The following is a 25,711-nucleotide window of genomic DNA, read 5'->3' on the forward strand; positions in this document are numbered from 1 at the left end:
CTAGAAGTCAGACAAATGAAAGTGGTCACCCAGAAGCCCTATGGGGACTGCCAGCTAGCTATCTAAGTTTAAAACCTTGTGTTTTCAGTGATTGCTCAGAAGTGGGCATTGATGGAGTCCAATCCTGACCCTTTCCCCACATGACACCAGCACCAGCATCAAGTGCCAGAGGGCTGTGAGCCCAATTTCTGGGGCTCAAAATCAACTCCAACACCACAGGTTTATATTTCCTTATTCTGAAACTTAGGTTCTTCACCTGTCCTTATCTGAAACTTAGGTTCTTTACCTGTAAAACTGGAGGTACAACAATGAAGCTCATCTCTTTCTAGTATGAGGGTTAAATATTGATCACTTGGTGGAGTGACAGGCACCCAAGAAATGTTGTAAAAGTAAACATAGATATGTGTGTATACAATGGGCTCCACCTTCTCCTTCCTTCTTTCTTTCTTTCTTTCTTTCTTTCTTTCTTTCTTTCTTTCTTTCTTTCTTTCTTTTCAGAAAAAAATCCCATGGCTCAAAAATAGCATAAAAACCAGTAGTTTGAGCAAAACCTGACTGTTTGACTTATATTTGCTCCCAAAGACTGTCCTCATGACCAATGTCTCTATAGTCTGTTCCTTTGTCCTAGATTATTTCGGGGCCAGGGATTTGCTTCTATTATTTCCCCATCTCTTAAAACTGAGGCTTAAGGATTATGTTTCCTGGAGTAATTTTTATCCCAAGTATTCGGTTTGAAGTAAATCTTCACTGGGATGTAACACTTGAAGTCTTCTCATATATGTGTGTATATAACAAATAGATAAACAAAAACATCTGAAAGCCTTGAGATAGGAACAAGCTGTGACATCTTGATCCAGCAAACATCTTGACAACTTGGCCAGAAAGGAGACTACTCTCCCGTCTTTGTGGATGGAGGGGCTGCATGGTTAGGAATGAAAGACCTCTACTTGTTAAGAATGACTCTGGCAGCCAGCCGGCAAGAAAATGGGGACCTCAGTTCTGTAGCTCCAGAGAACTGAATTCTGTCATAGGCACCCTAGCATGGGAGAGGAGCCTGGACTGACAGAAGGGTGCATGGTGGCATCTTACTTCAGCCTCCTGGGGAGCCTGAGAAGAGACCTGCCTCTGCCCAGTTTCTTGACAAGGAAGCTGATAATAAACGGGCATTGTTCTCGACTGCCACTTATGGCAATTTGTTATGCAGAAACAGAAAGCTAATACATTCCTTGTAGCTCAAACACACACATGCTGGGCTTCGTTAGGCATGAATCCACCTGCTTAATCCTCCCCAGCTGTGGCGGGTGAGGTAGCTGGTTTTCTCAACAAACTTCTCCGAACCAGAGTGAGGCTGAGTAAGTTGGGCTGCACAGTTGAAAATGAGCCCGCGATGAAAGAAACAAAAGCCGGCGTGGAAGACCAGCTCTTTTCCACTCTCAGAGATGAGACGAACAGAATTATGTTCTTTCCTTCTCTAGGTTTACTGAACCAGTGTGGAATTCCATGTGTGTTATGTCACAATTCCCCTGTCTCAAAGCCTTTTCCGCGAGCCTACTACAAGGAAGAAGAGACTTCAGCAGGGTTTGCTGGAAGGCTGTAAGGAAGGGGCCACACAATCTTGGCCCCTGTCTCGTCTAAAAAGCAAGCAGTTTCCTTCAGGTTCTTGCTAGGGAAACCTTGTAAGACCTCACTAGTAAGTGCTGATTTCATTAGGGTGACATAAAATTCTCTCGTTAGCTAACTCCTAAGACGAAGCAAACGACGAGGCACAAGGTCTTGGAGAAATTTGCCAGGCGTTTCTGTGTAATCAGGCAACCATCCCCTTCCTATCCAGAAGTTCAGTGTGCTGGCTAATTTTGCATTCAGTGGCCACACTCAAGTTGCCCTGTGTATATATGAGCAGCATTAAGGCGAGGAGGCAAATGCCCGCCACCTTGATTGCTGACCCCGACCTTAGGTCTGCTCACACAAAAAGGCCAGGTAGAACGTCGCTACCCACCAGCACAGGTGATTAATCATGGACGGAGGCAGGCCCTCAGTTGAAGGCCAGTGGAGCGTAGCACCTGACATCTGGTTCGTATTAGCTATTGCTGAAATGCCAGCGGCCTGAAACCATTTAGAAAACGCAGCTCTCCGTGCCCTCTGTTTCCTTCTAGGCTTCTTTCTCTGTCCCCAGCTGGTAACCAAGTGGCAAATATATTTAGGAAGCAGCAGCTAATTCCTCCCTCAACAGTGCCAAGGGCCTCCAATGCCAGGCCCTTCCATACAGTGCGTTTTCGGTGGATCCCATCAGGGCGCTTACATTCATCATGGGATCTCAGGAGGACGGAACAAAGATATTGCTGGGTTTGACCAGAAGGAAAAAAAGAAAGCTGGTCGGAGGCCAGTTTTCTAGTCACCGAGTTCCTTGCTGCAAAAGACATTGAGAAATGTGAGGAGAGCTTTTTTAAACCGTATTTAGCGATGGACGGTTTTATCCCTTGGTCAGAGCCCTCTGTAGCTTCTCACTGTCCCTTCCTATCAGAAAGAGACCTGAGTAGAGAATACATTTCTAGAATAACACATTCAAAGGTAAGTTTGGTGATCCCGGTGACTGCCCCAGCTCGGCCGTAAGCAGCTAGCACTGAAGAAAAGCCACATTTGTGGAGGGAGGTTTGTCCTGGATCTTATGACAAAAGCAAACAGGAAGGGACTAAATTCCTCCGAAGAGCTAATGACTGTCAGCCAGGGTACTCCCTTCTTTCCCTGTCTTGACGCCCTAAATCTTCGCACTTAGACACCCTTGTTTTTAAACCTATCAAACTCAAGTGTAAAAATATGTGTGCCCTGTGCCAGAGACCAGAGCAAAGGTTGCAGGTCACAGCTGGAAGGGGCTGGTGCCACTTTCTCCAATTCCGTACTGGGTTAGGAGCAGGGTCAGTGCCTCACCTGCCAGTCTCGTGGTAAACTTCCACGAATGAGCAGAACGAAAGAAAGAAGTCAGACAAGGACTCTGCAATGGAACACAACCGGGCTTTTCAGGGCAAATACATTCTCAGTATTATTCTCTCGTTCTTTCTTTCCTCCGTAAAAGGTACATTGTAAAAAAAATGAATTTCAAAAAGAACGAAGTTACTGTGGCATTTCATTTAACACTCCTCTCAGTAACTGAACAAAGCCCAGAAATTTAAGCTTTAGAAATTCTGCAAAAGTCTTAGAATGAACTACTTGGCAGGAACTTGCCCACTTAACAGTAACAGTAGTAACAAATGGTTCTGAGAGCTTTCAAGAGAGGCGACGTGTTTAGAGTTCTGTGGATTAGGGCGTTTTCACACGGACTCAGTCTTGGACTGGACTATCCAGTTCCCTTTCTCTGGGCTCAGAATTCAGACTTGTCCTGTGTTTGCTCTCTCGGTTAGCCAAGGGTTGACTATGCACACAATAGGAGCACAGGAGGCTCCATCCCTGTTCAGATATTAGCTCCCTTTTCTTCTCTGGCCTCAAAAGAATTCAAGGAGAGCGAACAGGGAGTGGGAACTGACTGAATAAACAAATACATCCAAGTTCAGATAATTATCCCAAGTGATCATGTTCTTAAATTGCGATTTAAATTTTTCTGATAACAGTACCACTTTTCTGATTATAACCCCTAAGCTTTTTTTTTTTCTTCTTCCAAAAAGGGACCTTTTTTTCTCTTTCTGCTTAAATTCTAGAGCTTGTCTAACTAATTTCACATCAATTTTAATTTTTGTTTTTGGTGAAGCATTTTCCTCACATTCCATTTTCTGCTACCATAAAGAACATGGTGCTGGGGAGTTTAGAACATATGGCACTCACATCACTACACACTGCGGTGGACCACGGTTCTGTGAAAAAGAAGGGAAGTGGTTGTAGGCAGGCAGGCTAGTAGCCTTGAGAGCCCACCTAAGGAGACCTGTTCTAGTCATTTGGGCACATTTTCCTTTCATTCTTAGCTGCTCTTATTACATTTCGGGTCAAGAGTTTATCTACTAAGCTACTGGAGAAAGATTGGGTGACTGCCTAAAATGTGCAATATCTTAAAGTCCCTCAGGACATCTAAGGATGGCGAAGACTGGTTGCCTTTTTACCAAAGGTGAATTTTCTTCTCCTAGGTAGATGGTTTACTGCTGTGGGATAATGCCCCTGTACACTGTAAAGATTTGCCAATCGTATTGGTTAAATAAAATGCTGATTGGCCAGAAGCCAGGCAGGACATATAGGCAGGGTGACCAGACTAGGAGAATTCTGGGAAGAGGAAACGTAGAGAGTCAGTCATCAGCCAGATGCAGAGAAAGCAAGATGAGGCCCCACAGAGACAAGCCACGTGGCTAAATATAGACAAGAATTATGGGTTATTTTAAGTTGTAAAAGCTAGTTAATAATAAGTCTGAGCTAATAGGCCAAACAGATTACAATTAATATAAGCCTCTGTGTGTTTCTTTGGAACAGCTGTGGGACTGGGCGGGACAAAAACTTCTGTCTACAGTTTACTTTCCCTTCCATGCTTCTCTATGGTTAGGCAAAATCATGTAATTGATTTATGACCATCAGATTTGGGGGAGGAAGGTCACGCACTTCTCCAACCATGACTCATGAAATCATCATGTATATTCCAAATCCCTTACCCTGTCTACAACTTTGGGATCTAGTTTGAAAAAATTTCCCCACTCCACAGTACTGTACTAGGAACTGAACTTTGGGTGTTCCACATACCAGGCAAGTACACCTTTCTACACCCCCAGGCCTCTTTTTACTTTTTGTTTAGAGAGTCCTGCTCTGCTGTCCAGGCTGGCACTGAACTTGCAGTCTTGTGTCTTAACCTTTCAACTCAAGTAAGAAGCAAGTTAAACCAATGATACGCTGAAATATGTTGGAAGCTGTTTGTTCTCTTAGCCAATAAACCTTCACCAATCCAAAAATTTATAATGAATGATTACTATAAAAAGCTATTGAGAATTCAAAATCCTAATGGCCTGCCACCTTTTATTAGCTGTGTAGTATAAAAGAAAACCCACATTTTCTGTGGGAATTTTACCTTTTCAACTTCTCATTACCTTCACAACATAATTCCACAGGAAAAAAAAATCAAAGCACAAATGATTATTGTGGAAGAGGAAGAGAAGGAAGTGGGGTAGAAAAGATCAGATCAGACCCAAGTCAGCCTAGTTACCTCTAGCCAGGCAGGGTTCGATAGGGCACGATTCCTGTTGATTACTATGTATTAAAAAGTCAAATGCACCTTTGAATGTTAGACAGTGTCTCCATAGGAAGCTCTAAGTGAGGGATTCAGCTAGACTGCTTGGATAATTAAAGACACAGCTCTGCTTTTGCTGCTGCTATTTGGATAGTGCTGGCTGGAGTTACTCAGTCTGCCTACCTCACTTCTATGTCAAGACACATCCCAGTATACACAATGTACATCCATTCATGTATCCAGAGGATAGAAAAGTGAATCTAGATTTGGGCTTACACATAGACCCACCCAGTTAGTGATTCTAATTCTAGCATTTGATCCAAAATATCTCCATAGGCCACATTTAAGGACAGGATATTATAGTGCTCCTAGATGTTGCTGAGGCTACAAAACTTGCAAGCAATCTGATTTGTTCCAAAACCAGTATTTAGTGTGCACTCATTCGCAAGTTTGATGCCTCAAGACATGTTTTAATACTAATTACTACTATTTAAAGAGCTGCATTTGGGATATATGTGACTAAAATAAAAGGAACAAAAAGAAAGAAAGAAAGAAAGAAAGAAAGAAAGAAAGAAAGAAAGAAAGAAAGAAAGAAAAAAGAAAAAGACTGCCAGAAACTGAGAAACTGAATGAATTGGGGATTATTAATTAGGGACATGAGGTAGGGCTTAGAAAGATGGTTCAGGAGTTTAGGGGAAAAAGAAAGGTTTGATAGGAGGAATGAAAGCTTTTTAGGTGAAGCTAAAATATAGAATATGTTTTGGGAGATAAAATTGCTGAGAGTAGCCAATGAGACTGGCCAAAGCTCAATATGAATGGAATCATTCAGCTGATATATAAACTTTGAAGACAACAGAATTCTACCCTTTTAAAGTTTGTCCTTTAAGGACAGGGGATTTTGGTTGGAAACGATGTAGAGACAACCCAATGAGATAAAATATTACACATTAGAAATTGGAGTTTTGTATATATATATATAAGCAAATTTCCACTATTCTTTTCCTGTCAGTAGACGTTACTGGTGACTCAGATGTAAACTAAATTTTTCTAGACTTGTGGTAGCAAATGTTAGATTCAGAAATTTGGTGATTATTCCAGCAGCTTGACATAGAGGAGATCGCTGGCAAAATCATACATGTGGTCTCTCTGTAGCCATTTTCATCACATAAGGAACCAGCTAGTCAATGGGGTCATCTCAATTTAGACCTGCTAATTATCACTAGGAGCATTTCATGCTCCCGTCTCCAGTAAACCTTTATAAGTGAAAGTACTGGTGTTAGATAAAATCCTAAGATAGGTGAAGATGTGTGGCCGTGAGCTGCCCGACGTGAGTGCTGGGAACCTAACCCAGGACTTCTGCAAGAGCAGCAACCGCTCTTAAATGTCAAGCCATCTCTCTAGCCCCCCATTTTTTTTTTTTTTTTTTTTTTTTTTTTTGCGATAGGGTCTCACTAAGTTTCCTAGGCTGGCATCAAATTTGCTGCATAGTCCAGGCTGGCCTCACAATGAAGATCCTTGTGCCTCAGTTTTCTGAATGCTGGGATTAGACATATGCACCATCTTGCATAATGAAGAATTGTTATTTTTTGTATGTGTGTGTGTATGTGTGTGCACATGTTCATGTGGAGACCAGAGGGCAGCCTTGGGTGTTATTCTTTGGGTGCCAGTTGCCCTCATCCTGCCTTTTTGTTTTATTTTAGCTAGGGTCTCTCACTGGCTTGGGACCAGCAAGCCCCAGGGATCCACCCCTCTCTGCTTCTCCTACAGTGGAATTATAAGCCTGCACTACCACAGCTGTCTTTTAAAAATGCAGCACTGATATCCTCTCTTTACCAACTAAGCTCACTCCCCGGCCCTACACAGACAAGGATTAAAGCGGGTCTTATGGATACCATCCCTTGTATCCCAAGCAACACCAATTGCTAAAGCAATGTCTCTGCTGGACGGTGATGATCAAAGAGAATACTGTCGCCATTGTTGTAACCATTAGCTCTTATGACTTTATAGATCACAGGGAGTTTTATGAAAGCACAGGTTTACGGGAGGACCTGTTACGAAGAACACACAGTTCTGTGGGCAAAAGCACTTCGCTGCAGCCAAAGGGGTCACCCATACCAGGGATGACGGACAAGCACTTGTGGTAACTGAGTGAATGGAGTTGATGCTTGGATTTAAATGGTGGCTTAAGGAAGTGACTCAAAATGTGTTTCATACTTTTCTTGTTCTGATTCTCTCACATTTTCCAGTCCCCAGGCCTCCTTTCTGCAAGGTTGTCTAGCTCTGTCTGTTTGCCAGAAAGCTGTCTTCTGTTCTGTTTCCCTCTGCAAACATACCCTTACCTGGTTCCTTTCTTTTATATGGAAATGTGGTTTTCAAATGAGGCTGCTTCCCAAGCCCCTGGAGGGATGGTTAGACTGTTTGCTAACCCCAACCCTGAAGTTTCTGACTCTAAATGAAAATGTCTAATACAGTTCTAACAAGCCCCAGGTGATGCTGACACGCTTGTCTAGGGACCACCCTTTGAGAACCACCATAGCATACTGTGTAACCCTCTTCCTCCTCCTATCCTGCTCTCCCATCTTCATGAAATGTGAAGTGATGATGGAAGACAGATGGGCAACAACGTCCTACACCGAAGGCATTTTAATAAACATACAAATGCTATGAGCCAAAGTAGACATGGATTTAGGCGAGAATTATACGTGCAAAAGGCTGACCTTGGTGAGCAGACTCAGTTGCATTGATGGCTGACAGGAATCATTGTGCTCAACACTTTTGATGAAGCGATGGCTCCCAAAATATCCCCAAAGATATTTTGTCAGCGTCTGTCTCATGGCACAATTGGAACTTATCCACGTTCCCCTTTAATTCCATTTGGATACATGCTTCCATTGTCTGTTATCTGTCAGGCATGTGCTGATAGCCAACGGTGTGAATTGGATGGCTTCTATCTGTAAGAAATCCTAACTCATTCATGCTTGATAGGAAGGAGAGAATGAGTGTGATGAGGTCATCATGCAGCGATGGGTCTCAAAGGGTGTTCGCTGGTATTAGCACCACTCAGGATTTTTATAAATATACCACGCATTTGCGCAGAAATATTTGGGAGCAGGGCATCAGCAAGCCAGTTTTTCTCATCTTTGTGGGTGACTCTAGCATGGAATCGCGTTGTTATATAAAGGAAAGGAATCATGGGAGTACACTTGTGCTGGGGAACTGTATAGGAAACCGAGGCTGGGATTCTGCCAAATGCAGGCAGAGGAAGAGGCCTTGTAGAAAGGGAATGGGGAAAGAATAAAAGCACGAGATAAACAGAGGACAATAGTAATCGAAGACTGTTACCACAGGGGGAAGCATGCTGAGAGGTGAAGGCCAACTGGGAGGAGGAAGAATGGGAGAGCAAAGGCCCCAGAATGGAGGGGAGGAGCCAGGGCAAGATGAGGGGGAGAGAACCTAAGAGCAAGCAGTCTGGGCAGAGGAAACCGGTGCTTGTAAAGGAAGGAGAGAGAAGGGAAAATTGTTTTGGAAGGATAGCGGCAAGACTCTGCTGTGGAAAGGGACTGGTGCTCTTCAGAGAGAGGAATCAAACACAGCCATGCAGAGAGATTTAGAGGCATTTATTTGCTGGACTAAAAGGGCAAGGAACAGCATTGCTGCCATTCAACAGATCTTTGTTGAGACATAGAGGACCATGCTTGCGCAGTGCTGTGCTCAGTGTGCTTAATGGGAGGAAGAGCCTCTTCTCTTGGAGCTTGCACTCCAGTGAGAGAAAATAAGGACTAGACAGGAAGGAATGCTATGAAAGTCAGAGGAATGGGAGGGATGGAGGCTGCGCTATGTAGGATGGGGCAGCTCTTTCAGAAGACCAGTGGAGACAAAGAAAGGCCATTCTAGAGGGACAAGAAGGTGCAAAGGCCTTCCTGTGGAAGCTGGTTTGAGTGCTCACGAATCACTGTAATGAGCAATGGGAAGAGCCTAAGAAATGTGAGGGAGAAGTTTTGGAAGCCCGGAGGACACTGGATCACATGTCATGTCGAGTGAGTGGGAAACGGATGGAGTCAGGGAGTGGCATGCTGTGAGTTATGTTCTCTCTCTCTCTCTCTCTCTCTCTCTCTCTCTCTCTCTCTCTCTTTCTCTCTGTCTCTCTTTTAACTAGTTAGTATTTCTCTCAGATAGATGTTATTTGAAAATGTCAGCAAGAGCATAGAATGGATTTATTAGAGGCTGGGAAGGATTGAAGAAGAAGGGATGAGAGAGGATGACAGCAGTTATCCAGAAGAATAAATCCTGGTGTTCTAGGGAACAGTGGAACTGCAGTCCATAATGCCCTATTATCTATTTTAAGAGTAAAAAAGCAGGAGTTCAAAGGCTTTAAATGCAAAAAAAATACCAATGTTGAAGAGGTAGAAACGTTAACTACCTCAATTTTCTCAGCATATTATACACATATATTCAAGTGTTACTCTGTATTCCATAAATATATAATTATTATATTTTATTCAAGGCTTTTAAGACATACCAAGAAAGGGAAATACTAATAGCCGTGATTTGACCATCTCTCACACTGTATGCCTGTGTTAAATCATTATACTGTATCCCCTAACTTGGTGCAGTTAAAATAACTGCTAAAAAGGATGATTTGGGTTTCTGTACTGAGGACAAACCATAGAAAAGCCAAAACAGAAATGGGCAGAATATTCAGGAAGTTGTTCAGATTGTCCTGAGAGGTGGAGTTGGAGAAACTACCAGATTATAGACATATTTTTAGGCAAGTGCTGCAGGATGCAGGATGTCTACTCTTCTTCATGGATGAGTAGCCATAAAATCTTAGAACAGGGGAGAATTCTAGGGCAGGTAAAATTAGTTGAGAAGGAAGGGAAGGAAGTACGTAAGTTACAAATCACACTACCTTTGCTGAGTTCTTATTGAACATCACCACTGTGCAATACCCACTGTCTAGATCGTATCACTGAGTCCTTCCACTGTTTCCATTGTCAATCGAGGAACTGAATGAAGAGAGGGAGCAAGGCAAGCTCTGGGTTACATGTGATCTGGTTGCACAGGATGCCTCTTAATTATTTGTACAATTTACCCTCCATTTTCTTCTGTGGGAAGTGAAAGATTTCCCATAGTTGGGGAAAGAGGGTTCACGGATGAATAGTCAAGACTGGGAGTTGAAAAGGACCAAATCTCTCTCTCTCTCTCTCTCTCTCTCTCTCTCTCTCTCTCTCTCTCTCTCTCTCTCTCTCTCACACACACACACACACACACACACACACACACCCAGCTCACTAAAGATCTAAATAGAACAAGACAACAGATGACATTGTTTTCTATAGGGAAGCTGCTGGTGTGATTTGGGGCTCAATCCCTTGTGGCTGCTTGTTTGACATCTAGATTAAGCCAGTGACAAAACCGTCATCCTTCTAGAGTTCTCCAAAAGTGATCCCCCTCACTGAAAGGTCTTCTCAGGTGCTACACTGGTGTGGACCAGATTCTTGCTCTTAGTCCTCTGAAATAAACATCTCCACAGTCTTATTTAGCACAAACACGGACCTGAAATCCAGAAGGCTGGCAAGATGGAAGTTGAGTCATGACGTATTTATTAAGCCGAGCACCGAGTTTGACACTCAGAGGAACACAAAATTAATTCAAGACACATTTCTTGCCCTTAAGGGGCTTACAACATTGGTTTAGCTAGGGGACCACCCAACAACCATTAGGATGGAGAAATCAAATCTCCACATTGGGCTCAGTGTACTGCACAGAGTGACAGGCGAGGAGATTAAACGGGCCTTGGTGCATATGGAATGCACACCCGGCCTGCAGCCCCTCAGCCTGTGTGCATTAACTCCACCAGCAGCCTGGTTGCAGAGTGAAGGTGGCTGTTTGTACATAAACATTGTCATCTCACTGGGACTGCTATTTCATCTTTGAACCTTGGCATCAAAGGAACACTGACCTTATTGCTGTAGCTTGCTTCTCTTTGAAGCGTATGGCTTTGCATTGCAGATTAAAGTGAAGACATTCATCAAGGAACAGATCTGGCCAACCGCTCCCCAAACTTGCCCATAACAAAGCCTTGAAAGGTTCCAGTCACAGTTGCAGTAGGTTGAAGAAGGCTTGGAGCCAGGCTCCTCTTTCTCAGATCCTGTGTGGCAGATCTAGCAAGATGCAGCCTTTGGAGCTTTGGGTAACTTTATTCTCAGCAGAGAAGGCCAAGCTAATACAGTATTCTGACCGATCCTACTTATTTGAGCAGGTATTGTTATAAATGAGGTCAATGTGATCATTCCCAGACTGCCTTTGAGTCTTTTAAAGGATGTGCCAGGCAGAGTTACCTGAACCTCGGTGGTTCTGTGAAAGGGAACTGCTCTCCTTTGTTCATTTGTTTGGAAAAAAATAAAACGACAACAACAACAAAACCTCACAAAACAAGCAAACACCCCCCCCAAAAAAAACTATCTTAAATTTCCTCCTATGTCTATTTTGACTCACAGCATTCTGTTTTCTTTAAATTCATAAGATGCCAAGAGACATGAGGTAAAGTATTTTAATTATGATGCTAAGAATATAAGGACCTGTTACTATGAAAGGGAGAGAATTTCACAATGTCCTATCTCTAGATAAAGAACTATAGGCAACTGATGACTCTTGGGAGCAGGGAACTGGCCTCTTGCTTGGATGAACACCCTTATTGGTTGTCAAAGAATACATTAAAAAAAATAAAAATAAATACAAGTTCACAAAACAATATCACCAACAACAATGAAAGATATAAGCTTTAGCTTTGTTAAGGTGACAGGATTTTTTAGGGTTTGTTACAATAGCCTAACCTTGTTTATTCTGACTAGTCCAAGACCTGGGAGGACATCCAGTTCTTCATTTCTTTCCTAAGGAGTTTCATACAGAATCAGGGAGTTTTCACATACTTCTTGAACGTCTCAGGAACAATTGCAAATAACAGCAAGCAATTATACAAAATTCATGATTGTTTCCAGACATTCCTGAGTATTTTATATAGATTAACTTACCTAACTGTCATAAAACCTCGATGCATAAATGATATTATTCCCAGTTCACAGCTGGAAGAACTGAAGCAAAGAAAAGTTAAATCACCTGCCCAGGGTTGGATGCACCATTCGCTTGTGGGGTGTCACGTGACAAGAAGTAGTAGCAGAGGAACTGAATCCTGGCAACTACCTCCCGAAACTGGGTTCAGTCAAAAAAGAAAACACACACACACACACACACACACACACACACACACACACACACACGGCAATCCTAAAAAGACCCCAGTAATCCACCAGCCACTTTTATGTAGTAGAAAAGGTACCATCTTGTGGGTCATGTTCCAGCTTTAGTGATAAAACAAACACTGCGTTATATTTTTTATTAATATTCTGGCAAGCAGGATGGCTCACTGGAAGGCCTCTGGGACTGTCAGTGTGGAGGTGATTGGAGGCCCTACTTCAAAAGACCAGTTTCATTCTTACCTGATTTGTATAAGGGATATAGGTTGTTTCTGATCAGAAATGCTTAGGACCAAAAGGGCTTTGGATTTTAGATTTTTTGAGAATATTTGTATACATATAATGAGGTATCTTGAGGATGGGTCCCAAGTCTATCCACAAAATTTATTAATAATTCATATACATACACATTGTTGGCAGGATTTTTTGAAATGACTTTTTTTTTTTTCTGAAATCATTCTGTAGCCAAGGTTGGCCTCAAACCCAGAATCCTCAAGGCACCTGAGCACTGAGGTCACAGGCACCTGCTGCTGTGCCTTGCACCCACAGATAATTTTACAGAAGATTTTTAGTGTGCCTGCATTTAGATTGTCCTATAATATGAGGGCAAGTATGGAATGTTACACTTAGAACTTCATGTCAATGCTCAGAAAGTTTCAGGTTACAGGTCATTCCAGTTTCCGATCAGGGTGGATACTCAGTTTGGAGAAGGATTTTTTTTTTGATAGAACACTTGTGTAAGTATTCTTACTTAATACTATTAACGATAAATATTCCCATATATCCTAGTAAGTGAGTCTAGAAGTTTGCAGAAAATGATACAGGTCGTGGTGCCAGATGGTGGTAGGACGAAGCAAAAGGATTGTATAGCCCTGTGGCCAATTTTAAGTATAATTTGCTGTTTCTTACTTACTCACTAGCTCCCTGGCAGGAAGAACTGCTTTATTATCATAACATGTAGTGAATCTTTAGAGACTAGATCTGAAAGATGGAATGAGAATTCTCAGAGGCTTCTGTGAAATAATTCTCCAAAGAGAAGGTGAAGCTCTTTTGGGCTAAGCAAAGAAGCACATTTTAGCTGAAATGACGCAGTGACAGACGAGGGGCTGGGCTGATATTGTGAGTTTATATGTCCTCGAATGACCAGTGGCCATGTTCCCTTGCCCAACTTCTGACAATAAAACATATAAAATAATATACTAATAATATTCATCTCAGGGAAGCACAAGGAACAGCAGGCGAGCAAGGCAAACATGCATAAACGCATAACACACAAAAAAGCACACATGCACGTGCAAACACACATAAACACAAAAGGCATTGCTTAGTTCATTTTAACTATTGATCACCCAAAAATGATCCAAATTTGATGATCATACTAACATGTTGCTGAAGACTCTATGTATGTGTTATAACAGGGTTTGTGGTGTGTGTGTCTATATGTGCTGATAGTAATTCCAGCATGCTCCTCTCTTGACTAAAAAACCGGGCCTCACAGGACGAAAGTGTGTATAGTTGAGAAGGTGGGAGACGGACAGGCAGAAGCCTGGGAGAGTTCTTGGGGGCCGAGTTCTTACCTCCGTGGTTCTCATCTTCTCCCATAATAAGCTTCAAGGACCTGATGATTTGCTCTGCTATGACGGGACTCATGGAGGTCGCATAAGTAGCACTGTGTGAGTGAACCCGAACATAATCCACAAGTTCCTAAAATGAAGGCAGGACCCAAAATGTAAGCAAATAATTCTCAGAGCTTGGCCTCTGTGCATTACAGCAAAGCATTTTTTCGGGTCCTCAAAAGAGGACAGTTCTCTGTCTAACCCTCATCTACTCTGTGGAACATCCAGCTCCTTAGTTTTCTTCTCCTTTTTCTTAGTCTTTCCCATCAAAATCTAGAAACTGTATGAAAGTTAGAGGCAGTTACAAATTGAGAGCTGGCCTGTAAGGCAAAAACTGGGCGTATGCAGGAAAAATGATTTCTGAAATATCTGCCTTGCACAAGAGCGAATGCCCAGGAATGGCCGACAATACAAAATCTGGTTCTTTTGTTCCTTGGGATTATTAGCAATGGTGCCACGCACTCTAACAGTGCATGTGGGAGATGCGTGGAATAGACTGAAAGATGCAGGGGAAAGGGAGGGCGCTGCTAAGAGGGGCAGTCAGGAGATGCTCCTGTGAGGAGACAGGGCCTATGAAGCTCTGATGCAGAAGAAATGAAAACCCGACAGGAGAGAAGTGTGCGAGGTTCAGAGAGACAAGATACCCCAGGAAATGCATGTCATTCTTCCACGCCTGGTCCCCATCAACATTATACTCTTCCCATTTTGGTGTTTTCTTCAAACAGTTGGTGAACCTGGACTGGCCTTGTGCTCTGCTTTCAGAGGAAGAGATACCATAGTGTTGGTTGTGAGCCCACCTCAAAGGCTTTGAACACTTTGGTTCAGCATGGAGAATGGTTTGTTTCCTTTCTTCCTTTACTTCTAGATTCTTTCCTTACCCTTCATTTCATTCCAATTCCCCCATTTAAAAACGTCAAATTATTAATTTTAATAATTTTTCTCTTTATTTGTAAATATTTTCCTCTTCCCTTCTATCCTTTCTTTTTAATTTTCCTTCTCTCTTACCTTCTATTTTTTCTTCTAGCGAGTATATTAAAGACCTGTGTCGGGCTATATCCTAGATTCATGTGTGAAGCTAGGCAGAAGGAGGACTGAGGTCGTATTCTAGTTTGACATCTGTGACTGTTCTTTTTTTCCTTTTCTGAATCATATAAAAGTAGCTGGAAGTATATTTCCTTCCCTTGAAGAGTTTAGATGACACAGCAGGCCTCGAAGCCTCAGCTACGTGGTATTTAAGGAAGTTTGCTCTGGAAGTGCTGGAGCCCACCAAAGAGAGCTCTTTGGTAATCTTCTAAGAATTACAGACAAACTGCCCTTCAGAGTTTGTGTTCTGCTCTATGGTAAATGGCCATAGGGGTTTTCATCCTCCGTTGAGATTAAATACTTTCTCACAGGCTGCTAGGGGAGGTTAGGAGGGGACAGTCAGTGAGTCATAGGCATTGGACAATAGAGGCTTATAGGATCCTGTGTCTATGGAGGAGTGTTTCCAGGAGGGGTGATCTGGCCACAGTTGATGGGTGGATGTGGAGGAATTCAGAGAAGGTTAAAAAGCACATATATTGGCTTGCTAAAATGAGGATTAAGGGTGGAATATATGAGCCAAGAATGGAGGAGTCAAATGGAGGAGTCAATTGGGAGAAGAGGGAGAAGCTAGTGGTTTGGGGGCGAGTTGATCAGGAGTTGTTTTCTCGAAGGATAGTATGTCCTAGAGTTGAAACAACTTCTGGAACCTAATTGCTCACTCCAAATCCTGACTTTATTACTGACAGCTAAGTGATTATGCACAAATAACAAAGTTTACTATCTCAGTTTTCTTCTCTGCAAAGTGAGAAAGCAGTGATACTTTCATTAGCTACCTGAGAGTGATTATAAGAATGTGTGTGCATGTATATATATACATATATTAATATATATTATATATAACATATATATAACACACATATATATGTTAGAAAATATGTGAATATATATATTAGAAAAATAGTACATTATGGCATTTAATGCAAGTTGATGGCAGTGGTTAGACTATCAATTTAAAGGTTTATAGAACAGGAAGCATTTGTAGAGTGGAGTCAGGGATCAAAACACAAAACTTCTTGGGATTTTGTTATTTCAATTTGCTTATTTGCAAAGGGGATGATCTAAGGTTAAATTACCTGCATGTGGGCAGCTGAAAGGAAGCAAACCAACGATACACAGCTTGTATTTCCCTCCATCCCAAGATGGATAGTGGTGGCAGGAGTGAAACCAAACCAAACTTATCCTAACCTATCCTAACCTATCCTATCCTAACCTAACCTAACCTAAACACTACCGACTACAACAGTAAGACAGACAGACCTTTGGGAGAAAGGAGAGCACAAACTTGAGCTATTGAATAACTCAGAGGAGAAAATGAGGCCAGAAGCTGACACCATAGCCAACATTCACAGGATGCTTTCAAGTCCATTTTAAGAACTTTGTATATGTTAATTCATTTACAACAACTCTGAGGTAGGCAATGCTTTTTAATCCCATATATCCATATATATATATATGATAATTGAGCCACAGGCATCCTGAAAAATCTTCACGTAGGATGGTAAGGTAAGGATTTGAACCCAATGATCTGGTTCAGGAGTCTCCGCCTTTAACACTATACTTCTCACCTCTCCAAAGCCAGGGAAGAGTGGCCTCAGTCTGAAAGGAAGTTAGTCTCGGACAGCACGGAGAGCAGCTCTTCTGCCTACCCTGTGGTCCTTTCCCTGATCTACAGACTTTGCTCTTTGGGGGTTTAAAGGATTTTGTGTGTACTATTCTTATTTGTTCAAAGGGACTGAGTACCTGGAGAGAAAGCAACGGAGAGTACACTACTTTTCTTAAAGTCCACTGTCATAGGGACTTAGCAGAGAACCTGCTCATACTGACAGCTGAGTGGAAAGTCAAGGAGCCTCAGCGACAGGAAGGATGGGCAGTCCCTTGATGCGTTAAGGATGAGCAAGCTGATTCTTAAGAACAAGTTCAGCAACATCTCAGCTGGGAAGTGGTCACTGCAAAGATCAGACAAGGAAACAAAGCAAAGCCTCCTTTGATCAGAACGTCCCCACCCCCATTTCCTTTCATAAATTGAGGAATTTATGCAGTCACTCACAGACATCCTTAGTTCGAATAATAGCCCATCAGAGAGAAATTGCCCCCAGGACCTAGAAACTCTCTGTCCTACAGTGTATTCCTTTAGACTGAGTCCATTTTGTTCTAGTCCAGGTGAAGGGTATTTTGCTTGTGTGGTTGAGGAAGGAGGGTTCTGTAGTAACTTCTGGAGAATGTCAAGGAAAGCCCACCGATTCCATCCCTTTATCCCCTGATTGGGTACCACAAGCCATGAATTAAGAGTTGACTTTTGTCCTTTGCAAGGTAAGTCTGCATTGTGTCTTTCTTTGGGAGTGGGTGAGAGGCATTCTCAGACACAGGCTTCCAAGCCCCGTTTTTTTTTTTTTTTTTTTTTTTTTTTCAAGTTCAAAACCCTGATTATTTTCTTTACCCTTAGGCCCAGAGTTCAAGGGCAAGGGTGGGTTTTGTGGAGGAAATCAGACAGGAGGCTTTTAGAATAAACATCTTGGTACTCATTCCGTGACCCCTATTTACTTCAAAGGGCTGTTATGTGCAGGCAGGGCTGAGAATGCCAGCACAGAAATGCCTCTGTAAGGGGCCTGCATTTGCTTTCTTTTCAGGCCACTGGATCTAACTATCACCCTAAACCTCATCTCTGTTTCCCACTTCCATCCTCTAGAATTACAACCCTGCAGTCTATCAGTCACAAGGGCCATCTCTGCTTCACGTATTTGCCAGTTATCAGTCTGTGGAGGTTGGGAGAAGTCAGTGGGCAACAGCAGACATCCAAGAAGATGGAGGATCATGCTCAGGAGAACAAGAAGATGCAGGATCATGCTCAGGAGAAGGAGAAGATGCAGGATCATGCTCAGGAGAGCAGACGGTAGGCAATGTTGATCACATCCTCTCAGCAGTTAGATAAATAAAAATTGAAAAGTGAAGTTATTTTCTAGCTTTTCACCTGGGACATCATGGAAGGATGTCCTCCTGAGTACTGAATTGTTCACTGTCAACAGAGCTCCAAACTCAAAGAATAAAAGAGGAAACCTTTTTTTTTTTTTTTGAGAAAGTGCTTCAGCTTGGAATTGCTCCTGATTCACCAAGATGAATTTGTAGAACACCTAATAAGAAGGAAAACTGAGATCCCAAGAGCACCTCTGCTTTCTGTGAGACCTTAGCACCAAGAGCATTCTTCCCCGCCCCTCACTTGTTTCCAAGTATTTTTCACCTGCCTGATTTTTCTGGTTGGTAATGTGCAAAACTCTGCTCTTGATGCACTCCACAAAGATTCCTGGAACATCTTCATTGCAATGATTGAGAATATTGTCTCTGAACTACCAACCAGAGAGCCTGCATGGTACTGACCTCTAAATATGTTGTAGTTGTGTACCTTGGTCTTTCCTGGAACTCCTAACAGTGGGAAGAGAGGCTGTCTCTGACTCTGTTGCCTGCTTTTGGGACGCTTCCCTCCTACTGGGTTGCCTCTTTCAGTCTTAATAGGAGAGGAGGTGCCTAGTCTTTCTGCAACTTGATGTGCCATGGCTGATATACATGGGAGGCCTGCCCTTTTCTGATAAGAAAGGAGAAAAATTGAAGGGAAGCAGGAGAGGGGAAGTTAGGGGGGAATGTCTGGGAGAAGAAACTGTTTTGGCTGGAGAATAAATAAACCATAAGAAAGAATGTTGTTTGTAAATGAAGACTAACAAGAGATTTCAGAGCCAGGTATTTTTATATTTCTCTAGAGTTTTGAACCCACTTGATTATTTTCGAGACTTGTGGCCAAATTCTCTTGCTCAGCCTCCATGCACTGAATTCTGTTTGTGTCTTCAAGGTTTTGCCTCTTGGTGTTTTAGGGCTGTGTATCGCAGTTTGGCTAGCGCGCTCCGGCCAAACATACTCTAATTCATGATGCCACCTGGTGGTTAATTGAGATACTGCAGTATACCATAAGGAAAAAAAATGCAGGCGTGAAGCACATCCTGATTTATGATAGCTTTCACAACTGTTCAGTCTCTACCCTAGAGGATTAGAAATCATGTGGACAAGAGTATTTCACTTCGGAAACCCTGCACATGCCTTCAGAACAGAAAACTTATGCAGAATCCCAGGGAACTGTCCCTCCTGCCGCTAGTCCCGGGCTTTTGTTTAAAATAGGTATCAAATGAAGGTACTCCAAGGAAGAAGCTGGGACATCCAACACATCTGACAGCGTTTCAAGGATCTGCTTGCTTCAGTTTATCCAGGTGCCTTTGGTTCAGGAAACAGAGTTCCGCTTGATTAAAAGTTTTGTGGCTCCGAACTGCTGCTAAAGCAATCAAGGCCGTAGAAGGCAAGGTAACCCGGATCTGACAGCTCCTAACCCCCGAGACCCTCTGATCCCGCTGATGTGACAGTTGGGAAGGAAATATTAACCTTTCACTAGACTTCACTGAAGTCTTTGAGGGCCTGACATTCCCTCTGTTTCTAGCATTACCTAGCTCATCCCCGTAGGGCACTGGAGGGAGGAAGATATACAATGCCTTGAGTATGGAAGACGGCAGCAGTTAAAGGAGGGCAAGGACCACTGAAAACAGGATTTTAGGCATCTTTATGCCTCATGGTAAGTGGCCAAGATGAAATGTGTTGTTTTAAATCACTGGCTTTTAGTGATACTAGCTGCCTGCTACATACCCCACCTGGTCTAACTGGTTGACCAGTAGGCTGAACTTTTGTTCCTGCTGGGCAGAGTGGGTAAGTAATTCTAGATGCCCCTGTCTCACCCCTCCCCCAGTTTTAAAAGATGGGATTTCTCTGTGTAGCCTTGACTGTCCTGGAACTCACTCTGTAGACCAGGCTGGCCTTTAACTCATCGAGATCTGCCTACTTCTGCCTCCTGAGTGAGTGTTGGGATTAAGGCATGTGCCACCACTGCCTGGCCTAGACAACATTTTGGTAGCACCTCCATGCACTAATTTGAGGCCTACAATGCCCCTCTAGTAGGAGCTATACTACAGTCCCTTTGGGGACAAAAGTTGGCTTGTATGAAACAACTACTATGATTTAGAAAAGGTACATACAGGCAAAGGGACCAGGGCACAGTTTCTTTGTCCCTTAGATCTAGATCTGAATATTTGATTTTCCTTTTCACTTCTTTAACAGTATAATGTCATCTGATCCAAATTTTCAAACATTTTGAGAATATAGAAGATGGGTTATATAACATGATAGGAAAGTTATTTCTTAGAAAAATAATCTTAAAAGTCCATTTTTGTTCTGCCATTGTTTAGGTGACAACTTGTAAAATCCATCAGGTCAGCTTCTCTAATACACAAACTTTTCCTATTGTTTCTATCACTTACTTTATTTTCAACACACACACACACACACACACACACACACACACACACCCCTCCTAATTCTTTAAGTTTTGAATTTAAAAAAATTGTATGCACATGTTGCCTGCATGTATGTCTGTGTGCCATATTTGTGCAGTGCCAGCTGAGGCTTCAGATCCTTGGGGCTGGAGACAGTGTTGAGCCACTGTGGGATGCCAGGAATTTAACCAAGAACAGCAGCCAGTAGTCACAACTACTGATCCATCTCTCTACCCCACTCCCTTGTAGTTCCTATAGGATCTCTGATCCGTTCTGTGATTTGGTATATGCTATTGTCTCTTGTGAAATTGAACCTCCCACTATTTGTCTAAAAGACTGATGGATGATCTTTCCTCAAAATGTCTCAGACATCCTCCAGCCGAGTTTCCTCTCTCCCAGGTGCTCTACACATTGTGCCCCCGCTGTTGTTACCTGGTTGTGATCACTCTTTCCACACTCCTCTTTACTCCATGTTACAGGTGAGCAGAACTGAAATTTACATGGAACCCAGAGAAGCCCTGTGTCCTGCTTCCCTAGGGTGTTCAGGATCTCCACAAACACTAGACTTTCCTTTCTTACCTTTTTCCCAGCTATATAGCCTCCCGAGGCTGCAAAGCTTTTGGTGAATGTCCCCATGTATACGTCAACATCGTCAGGGGCCAGTCCAAAGAAGTCTCTGACACCTTGGCCATTGGGACCCGTAGCACCAATACTGTGAGCTTCATCGACGTAGAGGTAAGCCTTGTATTTCTTCTTTAGAGCCACTATCTGGGGCAGATTCACAATGGAACCTTCCATGCTAGCGCAGAAGGAAAAATTCTTGGTAAGTAGTGAATAGCCTTCTGGAAAGTTCTGTTGCTCTCCTTCCAGTGCTTCCTAGAAAACCTGCCCTGACACTGTCAGGCTGCTGACAAGGATCTGTCACTGTTCTATTGGCATATCTTATTCAGCAATGACAACCTTTCAACCTTGTAAGGCATCTCTGCTCCATGCTACTTTAATAAAATACTTATATTTGATGGATTGAGTTGATATCCTTAACTCGTAACTCAGAAATGAACTTGTCGTACTGTTGATCTGATTTGTTTGTAAAACTGCTTTTTGCAGTAAGATCAATGCTTTGGGGATAGGTATTCTGCTGGTCTTAATAAAAGTGCTCCCCTCTGGCCACTTTGATCTATCTGCTAAAGATTAAACTGGGGAATTAAAAATACACAGAACTTTAGACACAGTAGTATCAATTGTCACATCATAGAAAATCCCTTGGTATTCCTGCTCAGCACTCGTCACAGATCAGCCTTATGTGAGCCTCTCGGTGGCACCTTTTCTTCATGTTTCTTCAGAGTGATGGGACAGAGGTTGATTAAGCCTTAAAACTCCTGATAGGTTTAAGGCAAAGGTTTCTGGGTTCCTCCCACAGAAGTTCCAGAGATGCTGGACCAGAGGGCAGGACAGATCAATGGTATATATGAGCTTCCCGGATAAGCTCACACCAGAGGCTAAGGACATTACTTTGAGATTTACTGCTACTGACCAACCCTTTTGCTTTAGACCTATTTTATTATTTATTTTAGTTTTTCAAGTTTTAGGCTTCTTTTTTTTGATTGACAAAACTTCTTGTAATAATAGCTTTATGTTTGTAGAAAAACGGAGTAAAAGGTACTGAGGATTCTTGTATTCCCAGACTTACCAAGTTTCTCCTGACATTAATGTCACCCACTAGTGTGGGCCATTTATTACAATTTCATGAGCCAATGTTGATACATTAACTAAAATCCCCAGTTTAGGGTTTACTCTTTGTGCTATATATTCTACATGTTTTCCGAAAGAATATGGATAACTTCCCAGTTGTCATGCTTACCCAGGGTCATGTTAATCCCTGTCATCCCCATTTTAATGTGTGTAGTGATCAAGAGAGTGTCTAAGTGTTTTATTGTCCATGGTAGTGCAAATTGTAAAATGTTTCAAGTCCTTAGAGAGGAGTAATATAAAGTCAACTAATAAGTAAAATTAAATTTTATATTTACATAGCACCTCTGGATCTCAATGGGTTTTAAAGAACATTCGCTCTACTTAGTTCTCAGACCACTGGAAGCTTTTTCACTGCATAGCAGACTCGTATGTTCCCAACACAATGCAGCTTGTCAAACAACTCAAGCAACAATTTAGCTAGAGACTAATCATTTGAAGAGTGGTGAACTTCGCCATCCTCCCCTCTTAGGTCTTAGAGTGTATATAATACATTAAAAATAAGTTAAAGTGTTAGGTTGATTCAGTCAAAACAGTTCATTTGGTGTCACAGCTACCCAGACCAAAAGAGTTGACTTTAACCATCAATGATATAGCACATGGGTATGTCACGAGGTCATTTGGATGGCCAAGTTCTGATTTTAGTGGAAGACCAAATGGTCTTCTCTTGTGCATGTTTCTCAGTTACTGCCAGCACTACTTTCAATTTCTTGCTTAACTGAGTGCTCTCCCCTGAGTAGGCAATATTACTATATGTCTACCTTGGGCTTAGATTGGGGTCACTGCACTTTCTAAACTGGGACTTGGGCAGCCTATATAATGTTTTCCATTATCCTTCACTTCATTCTTATGTAATAGAAGCATGATGATGAAGCTTTCCTCCCAGAATTTTTATAATGGCTAGCGCTCATGCTTGTCAACTGTCAGACCATCCCAGGCACTCGGTGAGCTTGCAAGCAGAAAGTTTTACTGAGGCCTGATTTGATAAAAAAAGGAGCCTTTGACAAAGTTCTGTGTTTAATCTTCTAAAATAAAGGCATGTGTGTGTCATTGCATGGGTCAAACATGATAAATGATTTCAAACCCTCAGAATTCTTAGATTTTGCTTATCTTTAAAATGCTTTAAGTAGGTAACACAAAATATGCTAGAAACATGACATGACACAAGCAGCCATTCTTTTTGCCTGGAACTGAATTTGGCAGGAGGCAAAGTTAACATTGACAGTGTTTGTAGATACTCTCCACAGCTAATTAGCCATTTTCCCAGGGGCTGCTGTAGCTGAGGTAAGGACCTAACCACCTGGCTTGTATTTCTTCCTCCAAGATTAATGACTCTACAGTACTGCTTATTTTGGGGGTTAATGCCAGGCATACATAGAGTCCTAAGGAGAACTCAGTTTTTATATAGTTATATTCATCCACAATGGTTTCATTTCCCCCCCCCAGTATTATTGAATTTGCGTAGAACCTTTTGTTATAGTGGGATAATGAGTCTGTGTGAAAGTATAAAATCATAATTTGTGTTACTATCACTATTTTCTGTCAAAACAACCAAGACCAAAAGCAATAAAGAAAAACACATAGTGCATTGTTATTTTTTCCTGGGTGAAAGGTTTTGTTTTTCTTTTGGCTTTAGCAGAAGAAAAAGAAATAAAATACAGTTATAAATAAAGATAATGACATCAGTTTATCGGAGACTCTGTCTAGGGACTTGAATTATTCTTTAGGCCACAAGTCAGTAAGTTACTTATTTTTTATTGTATAATGCATTAGTTGAGTGACAATTCCTTTTGAAATCTTTTCGTCACCCTCTTCTCCACATGGAAACCAAAAATTAAGCCACAGCTCAGGAAACTTGTATGGTGGAAAACTCTTCTTGGCAGGCCCAAGGTTTAATTCAAAAGAAAAGAGGAAAGGGTGGGGGTAGAGACAAAGAGGCTCGAGGAAAAGGGAGAAAAGAGGGGGATGTAGAGGGAAGGAAAGGGACGGCGAGAAGAGGCAGAGGCTGAGATAGACAAAAGGGAGAACGAGGGAGGAGAGGGATTAAGACAAAACGCATCTTAGGCTTTGTCTTTACATGTTAAAACTATAGAGGATTGGGGAAAGCTTAACACTGAAGTTATTCTTAACTTTTCACAGTTTGAAGGAGAAGAACTCTTAATCTATTCTTAGACTCAAGACATTCTGCAAATTCATCATATGCTTATGTGGATGATTTGGGAAAGGTTGGCGCATACCATGAAACTCTTTAAATTCTGAAAGTTTGGGCTCGCACTATTTTGGTTTGTGTCCCAAGTTACCGGGGACATCTTTACTAGCATCATGTTTTTGAATAACTTTGAGATTTCTTAGCCATTATAAATTGATAAGGAATCTGTTCTCCTCAGATACTACAAGAATAAAATGTAATTGAAACAGATGTTAGGTTTGAAATGATTTTTAGGACTAAAATAACAAAGTCAGAGTAATGACTTTTAGCTGGGTATGAGACAGTCACCTTGACCAGACAAGATGAAGACCAGGTCTCAGAGAAAAACCAACAAGGCTAGTCTTGGCAGTCTCTGGCTCGTTAGCTCAAGCAACATGAGGTTCCTGTTTTTCAGCAACCTCCACTTTATGGGTCGTTAGGCTTTTTAAACATATTCTTGTATTTAATGTATCTAATGTATCTAATGGTGGATCAGAATGGCTTCTAAGACCATCCTAGACTGCCCCACAGGTGGTAGACCAAGACTTATGAGTTCAGATGCTAGAGACAGGCTTTCGTTGTGAGCTTTTGGTTCAGCTCTGCCCTGAGCAAAGAGGGTGCCTTTTTTTTTCTGCTTTTTCACTGGCCAAAGTAAACCTTGACTATTTGCATGTGCTGTCTCTGTCCTGGTATGAAAGCTTCTCCTTTGGGAAGATCCCAGACTACTGCCACAATCAGGAGAAGGGATATTCTCCAACCCACAAAAATATATAAAAATATATGCTTAACACAATATTAGGAAATCAGATTAGAACCTTAAAATAATGCTATTTGACTTTTTGATACCAAGTCATGGATTCATGGGCATTTCGATTTGCGTTTTTAATCCCCTTAATTTACAGATGGAGAGGATGAAGCCTAGATAGGCTTACTTTAAGTCAGAGTGACTTTGTACTTTCAGAGTTTACAAATTGGATGCCAACAGACAGGTGGCTTCCTCTATCTGCAGGGAGCCTCTGTTTCACCAGGGCCACCTGGTTATTAATTCCAGCTAATTCTGCTTCATTTTACTAATCTGCCGAGGGCAATTTATCTAGGCCTTAGAGCCTCTGTTTCCTCATCTTTATAATACTCTCAGCAGCCTTATGCAATGTCATACACTTAGAATATTGAGCAAGGAACAGACACAAGCACAATATGAGTCCTCACTTTGCTGTCATCCTTTTCTGTATAGAGAGCAAATCACTTTTGCTACGTAAGCACTTTAT

At 42.1% G+C, this 25,711-nt stretch overlaps 1 protein-coding gene across 1 annotated transcript in view; it reads right to left on the bottom strand.

Annotated features, from left to right (window-relative positions):
- The window catches only part of Sptlc3 (serine palmitoyltransferase long chain base subunit 3), a 116,516-nt gene that overhangs the window by 23,254 nt on the left and 67,551 nt on the right, over window positions 1-25,711 (bottom strand). Inside the window, exons 8-9 of the mRNA XM_048455580.3 lie at window positions 21,086-21,305; window positions 14,025-14,151 (exon numbers count right to left, since the gene is read on the bottom strand). Coding sequence (XP_048311537.3) covers window positions 14,025-14,151; window positions 21,086-21,305 — 347 coding nt within the window. The remainder of the gene's footprint in view (window positions 1-14,024; window positions 14,152-21,085; window positions 21,306-25,711) is intronic.

The sequence above is a fragment of the Myodes glareolus genome, chromosome 10 (assembly GCF_982192425.1).
Source record: "Myodes glareolus chromosome 10, mMyoGla1.1, whole genome shotgun sequence".
Taxonomy (NCBI): domain Eukaryota; kingdom Metazoa; phylum Chordata; class Mammalia; order Rodentia; family Cricetidae; genus Myodes; species Myodes glareolus.